This window comes from Neofelis nebulosa, chromosome 9, assembly GCF_028018385.1.
Source record: "Neofelis nebulosa isolate mNeoNeb1 chromosome 9, mNeoNeb1.pri, whole genome shotgun sequence".
Lineage (NCBI taxonomy): Eukaryota > Metazoa > Chordata > Mammalia > Carnivora > Felidae > Neofelis > Neofelis nebulosa.
In genome coordinates this window covers 26,315,314-26,327,916 of record NC_080790.1, presented here as the reverse complement: position 1 = coordinate 26,327,916, position 12,603 = coordinate 26,315,314, and the positions used below count along the sequence as shown (strand labels likewise).

The following is a 12,603-nucleotide window of genomic DNA, read 5'->3' as shown; positions in this document are numbered from 1 at the left end:
TATTGATCTAGGATCAAGGTCATTGAATCTCTCCTATGACATCTCCAATATGCTGTTGAGGTTATCTAGTAATTTTTTTTAATTTATTTTAGCAAGTATACTTTTCAACTTTAGAATTTCCATTATCTTTATTGTATAGTATGTTATGTGCTAAGTAAGATCACAGGTTTGCTAACTGATGCCGTATTTTTTTTTTATTTAAAAAAAATTTTTTTTAATGTTTATTTATTTTTGAGACAGAGGGAGATAGAGCATGAACGGGGGAGGGTCAGAGAGAGAGGTAGACACAGAATCTGAAACCGGCTCCAGGCTCTGAGCTGTGAGCACAGAGCCCGATGCGGGGCTCGAACCCACAAACTGCAAGATCGTGACCTGAGCTGAAGTCGGACACTTAGCCGACTGAGCCACCCAGGCGCCCCCTGATGCCGTATTTTAACTCTTTGAACACATTTAATAATAACTGCTCTTAAGTCTTTGCTACATCAACAAAACTGGGCCCATTCAAGAGTCAATTTCTATTGACTGATTCTTTTCTTACAAAAAAAATTTTTTTTAATGTTTATTTATTTTGGAGAGAGAGAGAGAGAGAGAGTGAGCAGGGGAGAGGCAGAGAGAGGGAGGCCCAGAATCTGAAGCAGGCTCCAGGCTCTGAGCTGTCAGCACAGAGCCCAATGTGGGGCTTAAACTCACAAACTGTGAGATCATGACCTGAGTTGAAGCCGGACACTTAACCGACTGAGCCACCCAGGCACCCATGACTGATTCTTTTTTTTTTTTATTTTTTTATTTTTTAATGTTTATTTATTTTGAGGGAGAGACAGAGCACAAGCAGGGGAGGGTCAGAGAGAGAAGGAGACACAGAATCCAAAGCAGGCTCCAGGCTCTGCGCTGTCAGAACAGCGCAGCCCGATGTGGGGCTCGAACTCAAGAACCGCAAGATCATGACCTGAGCCGAAGTCAGCCGCTCAACTGACTGAGCCACCCAGGCGCCCCTGATTCTTTTCTTAAGTAACGGTCACACTTTCTTATTTCTTTGCATGTCTAGAAATTCTGAGTTGAAAACTGGACACTACAGATAACACACTGAAGTAATATGTAGACTTTAGCATAACTATTTCCTAAGAGAGATGAAATAACTCATCCATGTGAAGCATCACAGAATATTCCAGGAGTGTGTGACACTCGTAAAACAGGCCTGAGTAAGCAAGTTCATTGACTAGGACTCAATGGGTATCAAATACCAGTGCTGCATTAATTAGCTGTGCAGTTGGTAAATACCCCCATCAAGAAAACAGGATAAAACAGATCACTATGGGAGGGGGGATGGGCTAAATGGGTAAGGGGCACTAAGGAATCTACCGCTGAAATCATTGTTGCACTATATGCTAACGAATTTGGATATAAATCTTAAAAAATAAAAATAAATAAATAAATATAAAAACTGATCACTAGGGATTTGAAATAAGATGGTTTGATTTTTTAACAGAGGTATCAGGAAGAGAAAGTTGCTTTTTTTGTTTTGTTTTGGGTTTCTTGCATGGCAGAAAAATACAATGGGATCTCACATGTGAAATGAAGTAGAAGAGAAGCAAGAAAACAAGGCAAAGGCATACCAGCTCTTCAGGGCTAGAAAATTTTGCTGTTTACATTGGTGGATTATTAGGATCTCAAATTTATGTCTTAGAAACTTAATTATTTATATGTGGTAAATTCTTACATTTCTTGGTTTTTAAAAAAAGTTCCTTATGAAAATGTCAGCTCTTCATAGCTGGGCTGAGAGAAACAGGCATAATATTTATTTCTAAATTAGAAATGGTGTTTTAAATCATGTACAGGAAGGGGGGCACCTGGGTGGCTCAGTTGATTAAGCGTCTGACTTCGGCTCGGTCATGATCTTGCGGTTCGTGAGCTTAAGCCCTGCATTGGGCTCTGTGCTGACAGCTCAGAACCTGGAGCCTGCTTCAGCTTCTGTGTCTCCCTCTCTCTCTGCCCCTCCCCTGCTTGCACTATGCCTCTCTCTCTCAAAAATAAATAAACCTTAAATATTATTTTTTTAAATCATGTACAGGGAGGAAAAGGAACACAGCCAGTCACAAGGGGCTCTGTACTAGAAGACCAAACCAAAATGAGAACTCCATAAGAGAGAAGTAAAGCCAGAAGGGAACGATTTGATAACCTATTGTCTCCAGTCCACTTACCTTAATTCTTCTTAATTGAAGTCTTGAAGGTTTGTATTATGTATGAATAAAGAAGACAGTTGTCTTATAGTCTAAACTAAGGTTTTTCTGCTACAAATTGAACAAAGCAATGTTTACTTTCATAAAATTTAAGCCCTGTACATGAAACTAATGCTGAAAAAGTCACCAATAAAACTAGCCAAGATGTCAGAGAACTTAGGAAATGAAGATCTGCTGTAAGCTTCTGTAGGAGTTGATACCCCAAAGTTCGTGGAAAACAAATTTAACCCACAGTTAATAATAGTATTCTAATGTTTCCCCTTACTATGTGAACTCAGCTTCAAATTTTTCCTAAGGTACTATGATAAAACGTTCATGCATAGTAATTAAAATTGTAGAATTAAATATGTGCAATTAATATTGATATTTAACAAAGAGAAATTAAAATTTCTGACTTAAAAAACACCACTTCATGAAAACTTGGTACAGGTATGCATGAAAAAAAACACAAATGCTGAAAATGCAACAGAAACAAAAGAATATTTTAATAGCTTAGGAAAATGAACCTTCATATTTTATAATCTCAAAAATGGGTGGTTGCAAAATAAGCAAATAAAGCATGTTGAGAACGGTTATATCCTATTTGCTACATATTTATATACCATGAATGACAGGGATACTGTATTTTCAACACAGCCCTGTGAAAACAAAAGCCAACGAAATAAACCATTATAAAATCAAATCAACATTATCAAGTTATATAGGACTCTACTCTGCATGCAAGCTTTATTATCTTCCATGTTAGTTAACCTAAACCCACCTGACTGGAGATGTCCATTGCGGCATGTCAAGTTAGTACTGTCATTATAGACATCCGTTTGGGACTTGGAAAATTGCAAAACTGGTTGCAGCTTCTCTATGCAACAGAGGCAGGTAAAAAAAAGAACAAAATAAATAAAAAGCAAAAACACATAATGAAAAAATAAGATGTACATGTGAAAATAAAAAGTAATTCAAGGTGTTAGAAGATGAAGGATTTTGACATTTATATAAAATTATCTTAAAAATATCATTAGTAAAAACTCAGACATTAAAATAGCAACAGAAGTTCACAACTGGCTATTTTCAAAATATGCTTTATATAGGTGTTGTAACCTGAAGCAGTTTCATATTACCACTATCACCAGCAAATATTTTCTGAGTATCTAATATACCCGCATCATTATGTAGGGGAATAGCCTGGAGACAAAAAAATGAATATTGTTTTTATCATCCAGATACTTCTTTAACATGGCTGGCAACTTACAACACAATTTTTTTTTTTATTTTTCATTTTTTTTACAACACAAATATATTAAAAAAAAAAAAAAAAGATAGTATAGGAGCACCTGGGGTGGCTCAGCTGATTAAGCATACAACTCTTGATTTCAGCTCAGGTCATGATCTCATGGTTCATGGGTTCAAGCTTGGGATCCTCTCTCTTCCTCTCTCTCTGTCTCTCCCCTTCTCGCTTGCACTCTCTCTCTCTCTCTCAAAAATAAATACATTTTTAAAAAGAAAAAAAAAGATTGTTTCAATCCTACCCTCAATTTCAAGCAACGACAAATCCTCTCAAGACCCAGGTCGCTATGTCTAGCACCTCAGGCCCAGGAGGGTACCATTTTGTGCTATCTTGCCCCTCTCTATCACTGATGCACTACCATTTCCCCATTCAAGTCATCCATACTACTAGTTGACCCTGTTTACCCTGCTTCACCACTTACCAGCATGAACTTGCTTTAGCCTCAGTTTTCTGAGGGTCTCAAAGATTAAACAAAATAATATACAGGAAGAACCTGCTATGTGCCCCTATTCATCACAGGGGCCCAATTCTTACCATAATTATTTTGTTGCAGTACTCCCAACTGTCATACTGATTCTTTTCTTCTGTACTAGGAGCTCAATGAATATACGAAAAAATGTAGCACATATATACTAACTCTCCTAAACTTTCATTTCTAAGGTCAGACAAGCAGGCGCCATGCTTGGTTTATGGTACAACCACACATGCCTTTGGGACAGGTTAAATAGCAGCTACCCTTTCTGCACAAAGCACAAAGTACTGAACTGTTTTTGTATCCTAGAACTGGCTGATACAATATACCTTGGAGCTTTTTGTTGTTGTTGTTAGTTAACAGATAGGTCATCTGATTTTTCTCAATGATAATACTTTTCAAATCACTGAGAAAGAAACCATTTATGTTGGTAATAGACATAACTTAGAAAAAAACTGTAAATATCTTCTTTATCAATTAACACTCCCTTCACTGAAATGTAACAAGAGGATCACGTATACATTCATTACATACTAAACATAAAGTAACTAACTCCTTGGTTTTGATAACTAATAACTAGGAATAAAAAGCCAGAGAAGTTGTTTTGGTGTGTAGGGTTTAGATTTATAGGTGTGGAAACACACATATACACAATACTACATACTGCTAATATGAGCTTGCTCCAATTCATTTTTGTTAAAGAAAGTAAACTTAGTTTAATGCTTCTGTTTAGAATCACTAAGGTTGTATAGATTCATTAATGATTTAAAATAAAAGCATCACCTTGCTTCTTGGCTCCCACACAACCATCCGAGTCATCTACTTTATTAAAAGGAAAATATTACCACGTAACTTTTCTGTTTAAAACCCTTTAGCAGCTTCCCACTGCCCACAGACCAGAGCTCAAACCTCTTGCTATATAACATTAAGGCCCTCCATGATCTGCCTGCATCTCTCATACTGGAGTAATCCTATGTTCACTTCTCCAGCACCCTTCCCTACTTGCCATGCTATTTCTTACCCAGAACCTCTGTTCATACTGTTACTTCTTCCTGAAATGTCTTTTCTTCCAAACATTCTTTACAGCTTTGTCTTTTTTGGGGCACTTAGGTGGCCCAGTTAGTTAAGTGTCTGACTCTTGGTTTTGGCTCAGGTCATGATCTCACAGTGCATGAGTTTGAGCCCCGCATCAGGCTCTCAGGCTCTGTGCTGACAGTGCAGAGCCTGCTTCGGATTCTCTCTCCCTCCTTCTCTCTCTCTCTCTCTCTCTCTCTCTCTCTCTCTCTCTCTCTCTCTCTCCATCTCCGTCTCCGTCTCCCTCTCCCCCGCTCGTACTCTTTCTCTCAAAATAAATAAACTTAAAAAAGAAATAAAAGTAATTTAAAAAAGAAAGCTTTATCTTTTTTAATCTCCCCTTTAGGTTTCACTTCTTCCAGGAATATTTCTCAGACACCTATTTTCCACCTCTATAAAATATTTGTACACCTCGTCCTGCAGTAATGATGATTCATCTATTTATGTATCTGCCTCAGCCAATGTATCATGAGAGCCTTAAAGAGAGGAACGTTATATCCAATATGTCAGTATATCTATCTGGTCAACCTTCATATATAATTATAATCCTACCACTTGTTACAATTTCTCCTCATATTATGCTGGTCCAAGCCTCCATCATTTTTCTCCTAGCTTACTACAATTCAATAGTGATCCAACTTGTTCTCCCTGGCTCTACCCTTGGAGCCTATTAGCAAGGTGATCTTTTCAAAATTTAAGTCAGTGAGGTGACTGGGTGGCTCAGTCAGTTAAGATCTGACTTCAGCTCAGGTCATGATCTCACGGTTTGTGGGTTCAAGCCCTGTACTGGGCTCTGTGCTGACAGCTCAGGGCCTGGAGCCTGCTCAGATTCTGGGTCTCCCGCTCTCTCTGCCCCTCCCCTGCTCACACTCTGTCTCTCTTTCTCTCTCAAAAATAAACATTTAAAAAAAATATAAGTCAGATTATGTCATTCCTTTCCTAAAAATCCTGTAACTGCTCCTCTTTTCAGAGATGGCAAAAGTTCAAATCTTTATGGTGGCCTATAAGGCCCTGCTTGTTAGGATGAACCTCCCTGCCCCATCAGTTCTCTTACCTCCTCTCTACCATACTCTCCTGGCTGGGGCACACTGCCCTCTTTGCTTCTTGTCAGACACATCAGGTATGTTTTCTTAAGGTTTTACATCAGCTCTTCTCTCTGGACCATTCTTCTCCCAGAGACCTGCATGGCTAACTCCTGTCATCTTTTCAAAGAGGTGTAATTAACCATCCTATCCTATTTAAAACTAAAAGCTCAAACCACCTCCCATCCACTCCTAATCCCCATTACTATGTTTTATTTTTTTCTTTTTTTTCCACATATTTATCATCTTCCAACATACTGTATAACTTAATTCTTTTTTATGTTTATTCCCTACTGTCAGTCTCCCCCCTGCTGGAATAAAAACTCTATGAAGGATGGATCCTTGTCTATACCCTAACATTTATATGTAGAACATGGTAATCACCCAAAAACTATTTGCTGAGGGGCACCTAGGTGGCTCAGTTGGTTAAGCGTCTGACTTCAGCTCAGGTCATGATCTCGGGATTTGTGAATCGAGCCCCATGTGTGGCTCCACGCTGACACTGCAGAGCCTGCTTGGGATTCTCTCTCTCTCTCTCTCTCTCTCTCTCTCTCTCTCTCTGTCCTCCCCCGCTTGTGCACTCTCTCCCTCAAAATAAACTTAAAAAAAAACCAAACAAACATTCGAGGGGTACCTGGGTGGCTCAGTTGGTTAAGTGTCCGACTTTGGCTCAGGTCATGATCTCATGACTCGTGAGTTCAAGCCCCACATTGGGCTCTGTGCTGACAGCTCAGAGCCTGGAGCCTAGTTTGGATTCTATGTCTCCCTCTCTCTCTGCCCCTCCCCTGCTCACACTCTGTCTCTCTCTCTCTCTCTCTCACCAAAATAAATAAACATTAAAAAATTTTGCTGAATTACTAAATAAATTCAGTTAATATCATTGGCACTGTACCTGGTACAGAGTAAAGATTTAATAAGTGGATGCTGAATGAAGCTATTTATTTTTTTACAAAAGGGTAACCTCCAGGTATGCCAAAATTATTTATTTATGGTTAAGCTTTGCTCGAAGGCTTACTAACTTGAATCTAATATATATGAACTCTTCCCATTTTATCAGAGAGTCTGCATCCTCTCTAACCAATCTGTAGGCAGAACTCTTAGTATAATTCTCCATCCTAACTAGGTAACTACTGGGCATTCCACTTCTGAAAAGTTCCATTTCTCAACCAATACGTAGTATATAAATATGCTCTACTATGCACGTGTGTACAACTCTTTTTTACTGTCTTTGGTAGATACAGTCCTAGACTTTGAGATCTCAGAAGACAGGAATATGTTGAGGCCTCTATTCCACCTCTTCTTTTTTAAAGGAACCTCTTGCATGAACGGGCAAAGAGCACTTTTGAGGATGACAACAGACAATGACATCCAAAATATTAATTCTTTTAATGCCTAGCTTGTTATAGATTCTCTTTTCATCCTAGCACAAATAAGAAATTACAAAGCCACATTAAAAGACAAGTCTATAATAGATGAGATGTTTCCAATAATTCATCATATCACATCTTCAAAAGATAAATCAACCAACTCCTGATTACTCAATTAGAAACATGCTACTAAATGTGCCATAATTAAACTTAATCTGCATTATAGATATGATAATTTGTACATATAGTGAAAGGCATTATAGCTAAAACATAGAAAATACCAAGTAGAACAATTAATTATTTTACTACAATAACCTTTGATATTATATTTAATTTTACTTGATACACTAGTGATCTTCACATAGGAAGTAAGAAGACAAACTCTGTCAGCCATAGACACCAGGCGAACATTGCCTTGTTAATTACCTGAAAACATTAAAGGCTTCTTTTTCATCTCTGTGGGGCAAAAAATTTACCAACACAATGGGTCATATAAGAATGAATGAATGAATGAAATATTTACATATGCATGTGTAAATACATTTTCCACAAAAGCAAGGTGGTGATTACAGATAGATAAGGAGGTGAATAAAAACCAGCATTTTTGAGTACTTACTATGGTCTCTGTGACTGTCACAAATATAGTGAGATAAGTATTATCTATTAGCATATTATAAATGAGATGAAAAAGGCTCAAACATGCTAAATAACTTACCATAAATCACAGAGTAATAAATATATAAGGTCTATCTGTTTACCAAATATATACTTCTATCAAAACAAGTTATGGTACAGAATCACCCAAGAAGGATGGATTTTAGTTCCACTTTGTTTTAGGGGTAGATTTACCTTAAAAAAATAAGTTTAAAATCTATACCTTCAAAGAGAAGATGAAAAGTTTCTCTTTATAGACCTATTCAAACTGATAAATGCAGGAAGAATGACAGAATTATATCACTAAGCATCAGTCATCAATTGCTACTACTATCACAAAATGCCAGAAGTACTGACAAATAAGCATACAACCACCTATCAGATGAACTTGGATATTAAAAGAGACATATCGTATGAATCTTCTGGAGATCCTGATTCAAAAAATTACCAGAAAAATACTAAGTTATTCAATTATGAGATACTAACTAAACATTATATTATGCATTATATTACATTATATTATATATTATATATAAATTCTATTTGGACACTAATCATTTATTTGGCTATGATTTTTTTGTTAATATTAAAAGAAATATTGGTTATTTTTTAGATGTGATAATGGCATTTGATAATTTTATTTTTAAGGCATTTTTAGAAATACAATAGGAAATATTTATAAATGAATTTAAAAAATGTCAAGAATTTGTTTCAACATAATATGAAGGGGGGAAAGTGGGTATATATGCTACCCACTTTCCCCCCTTCATATTATGTTGAAACAAATTCTGTACATATACATATATACATATATATGTATATGTATATATACACGTACACACACACTGGAGTTGGCAAACTTTTTCTGTAAGAAGCCAGATAGTAAATATTAAAATATTTTAAAAAGCTATATATCAAAAGGCTTTGAGAGATTTATGATCTCTGTATCAACTACTCCACTGTCACTGTAGCATAAAAGCATCCAGACAGTATCTACAGGAATGAGTAGCTGTGTGCCATCTTATAAAAATAGGTAGTGAACTGGGTTTAGCCCATGGGCTGTAATTTGCCAGCCCTTGAATATAGATACATCAAGACTGACTAGGAGTTGATAACTATTAGAGCTGAATGATGGATAATTAATTCATTATACTCTTCTATTTTTTATATGTTAGAAATTTTCTGTAAGTTATAAAAAAAAGCCTAGAACACATTTTTAAGATTGATCTATTTCCATCTAATTTTAAAGTTTCACTGAACACACATTTCAAATACATCTCATTCCAGTTATACAATTCATTAAGTGATACCTAGAAGTTGTAAACGGTCCTTGGCCATAACCAAATTAGTCATCATTTTAGCTTGAAGGCGTCTAGCTCTTTCACACTGTTCACCTGAAAGAACAAAGAGGAAAAAAAGTGAAAACATCTACATTTCCCTACTAATATTACTTCAAGATAAAATATTATCGGGGCACCTGAGTGGCTCAGTCGGTTAAGTGTCTGACTCTTGGTTTCAGCTCAGATCATGATCTCACAGTTCATGGGTTCGAGCCCCACATCGGGCTCCACACCACGGAGCCTGCTGGAGACTCTCTCACACTCTCATTCTCACTCTCACTCTCTCTCTCTCTGCCTCTCCCCTGCTCTTGCTCACTCACCCTCTCTCTCTAAATATGTAAATAAACTTAAAAAAAAAAAGAAGATAACATATTATCCCAACTAACCTCATGGGGAGTCATAGTCTTTATAATGAAAAGAGTATCTTTAAAAAATCAGTTACATTCCTTTTGATGGTTTCAGATCTACTGTTTGTATTTCATGGATTTCATGTGTTATTTCATGGATTTTGAAGCATATCTTTTCCCCTACATTTAAAAATCTTTCAAACTGAGATGGGTTTTACAACCAGTACCAACTTACTAAAGCTATCAGCCAGGCTGCAGTCATACCAGTCTGTCATTGCCTGTGTGTGAACAAATTTGGTCACTGATGTTAATATTGCTGTTACAGCTTTGTCTAAATAGGATGAAGACAGTACATTCAATAAGGTAAAAGTCAAATTCAAGGTGATGATAAGAAGAGAATGTGTCATATTTTAACTGACACTGTTTTTTCTCTTAGTGGTATAATCAAAGGCATTTTCGATTCAGTGAAGTACCATTTTTCTTATAATTTATTTTCTTCTAGCTCTTCTTCTACACAACTGACAAGGAAGAGCAAATACATTCTGTACATAATTCATAAAGTCATGCTCATAAACTCATGAAAAGTCTCAAAGGCCTAACCTCCCATATATACTTGTTCTATTCTGCTCTCTTTTCTATAGGACACCAGTAGCCAGAGAAGTAGTCAAAAAGGGCAAAGAAAAAAAACCTGGCAGACATTAGACATGTTGCAATTACTGGGGATGAGATGATGTAAGTAGTAGATACCAGCCAACCAGATAACAAATATCCCTGGGTGGACTGATCCATAAGGCTAAGATTTTCATCCTATATAATTTTTCCTTCTGAATTTATTTTATCTATGATAACTAAAATATTTTACTTATTTAATAGTGATGCCCACATACTGCACAATAGTCACAGCACAGTATTTTAGAATTCAGGCTCTGAAGTCAGATTGTCTGGGTTCAAATCTTGACTCTACCTACCACTTGCTAGCTATGAGACCTTAGGCAAGTTACTAAACTTCTTGGCACTTAAGGTTATTTATGTAAAAAGTAACGGTAATAGCAGCAGCCTCAGAGTGTGGGGTTGTGGTGAAAATTAAGAGATAACACACATGAAGCACACACACTGATGCCTGGGCACACAGCACAGTGTAAAATAAATGCTGCCTATATAGAGATAATATTAGACTCTAATTTTTAACTTTAGGTGATAGGAAAGTAAAGATGAAAAATAACTGCTTTGGTTTTAAAATGCCAAGTGTACATCAAAGTAAGACATTTACAGCTCATATTCTAACATGCAGTCAAGCATTACCCTTAAACACAAAAGGGAGTCTGATTAAACCACTCCTTCCTGCCTTGACAATGAGGGAAGGACCAGTTTCAAAACAGAGCTAAAAATGAGGCTAAAACATCTCCAACAGTGGGTCCAAGGAGGACACAAGTAATATCCTGGTTTTTGTCAGAATGCTATAGGTAATCAAGTTTGAACACAGGTAATAAAGCATTAACTGTAAGTCTATACACATTAATAATAACACTTAAAAATCTGTCAAATACTTTCAGTAAGTAGCTGGATCTGAAATCAGGGCAATCACATGAATATTATTTGGGATGGCTACCAAACAAATGTAAATAAAATCTTACCTTGTCCTGTAACTATGACAGCTATTCCTTTTTCTAGTTCTTCAATACCTTTCTTATACCATTCCACAGCTTGCTCCTTTTGTCCTGCTTTAAAACAGAAATAATTATTTGTATATATACTAGGCATTACATACTAGAATATACTAAACATTTCCCAAATCATGCTGTTATTAGATGATATATGAAAAAGAGGACTGTGATCAAATAAATCTGAGGAATATTACTATATGACTTCTTGGTACCTTTAGCATCCTAATGTGTATACATTTCCCAAAGGGGAGGTATAGACATCAATATTTCTCAAAATTTTAGGGTTGAGTCCTTTGTTTATCATCTCATGGTATTGATGCTTGTAACCACTGAAATGCTGTACTATGGAAAGAAATTTTAATTAGGGAGAATTTATTTTAAATAATGGTATTGAAAATACATACAGTTAGAAAACATAAACCTGATTTCAATAATGGGGGAAAAAAGCACTATTTAACCAACCCAATTGTATTCAAATCGGATGTAATTTGTTCATTGTTGGGTGCCTCCTTTTTGGAGTTAGCTTTTATTTTAAAAATGATTGCATCATGAGAACTGATACATGAGATTACAAGTGTGGCATTTAGTAAATGTCTGTTTTCTTTCAAACAAATGACTGGTTTACAACATTAATTCTTGATCCAAGTTAAGCCTAAAAAAGACCTAAAAATTCAGCATAATCAATATGTATCAATTTGTATGTAGAATATTTCTATAAAGTGTATGTATGTAAAGTGGTAACAACCACATGCAAATCTCATTGTTTTTGAAAATTAATTTCTTAGTCTTTAGAATCTGAAAAGTGGCACAGAGATACAGTAAAGGTGGAAATCATCTATCAGAACTAAGTTTTTCTTTTTTTCCCAACTTACGTCCCCATTTAATCAAACAACAGTTCCCATGTCATTCCTTAATATTATCTGAAATTTCAAAGCCAGTAAAATATCATGACTCCCTTGATTAACAAAGATGAAGTAGTCTTACCAGAAGCACCACACACAACTAAGTAATGCTGTCCCCTTATGAATGTGTACCACCTACTCCTTCCATCATCCCCCAAATAAATCACTAACTAGATTCAGCC

General features: G+C 36.2%; 1 protein-coding gene across 4 annotated transcripts in view; it reads right to left on the bottom strand.

Moving 5' to 3' along the window:
- SPAST (spastin) overlaps positions 1-12,603 on the bottom strand; it is a 52,864-nt gene that overhangs the window by 24,807 nt on the left and 15,454 nt on the right. Inside the window, exons 2-4 of one of the 4 annotated variants that reach the window (XM_058682978.1) lie at positions 11,490-11,576; positions 9,479-9,562; positions 2,998-3,093 (exon numbers count right to left, since the gene is read on the bottom strand). In XM_058682978.1, coding sequence (XP_058538961.1) covers positions 2,998-3,093; positions 9,479-9,562; positions 11,490-11,576 — 267 coding nt within the window. The remainder of the gene's footprint in view (positions 1-2,997; positions 3,094-9,478; positions 9,563-11,489; positions 11,577-12,603) is intronic. The other 3 variants (XM_058682979.1, XM_058682981.1, XM_058682980.1) reach the window with 3 other exon arrangements.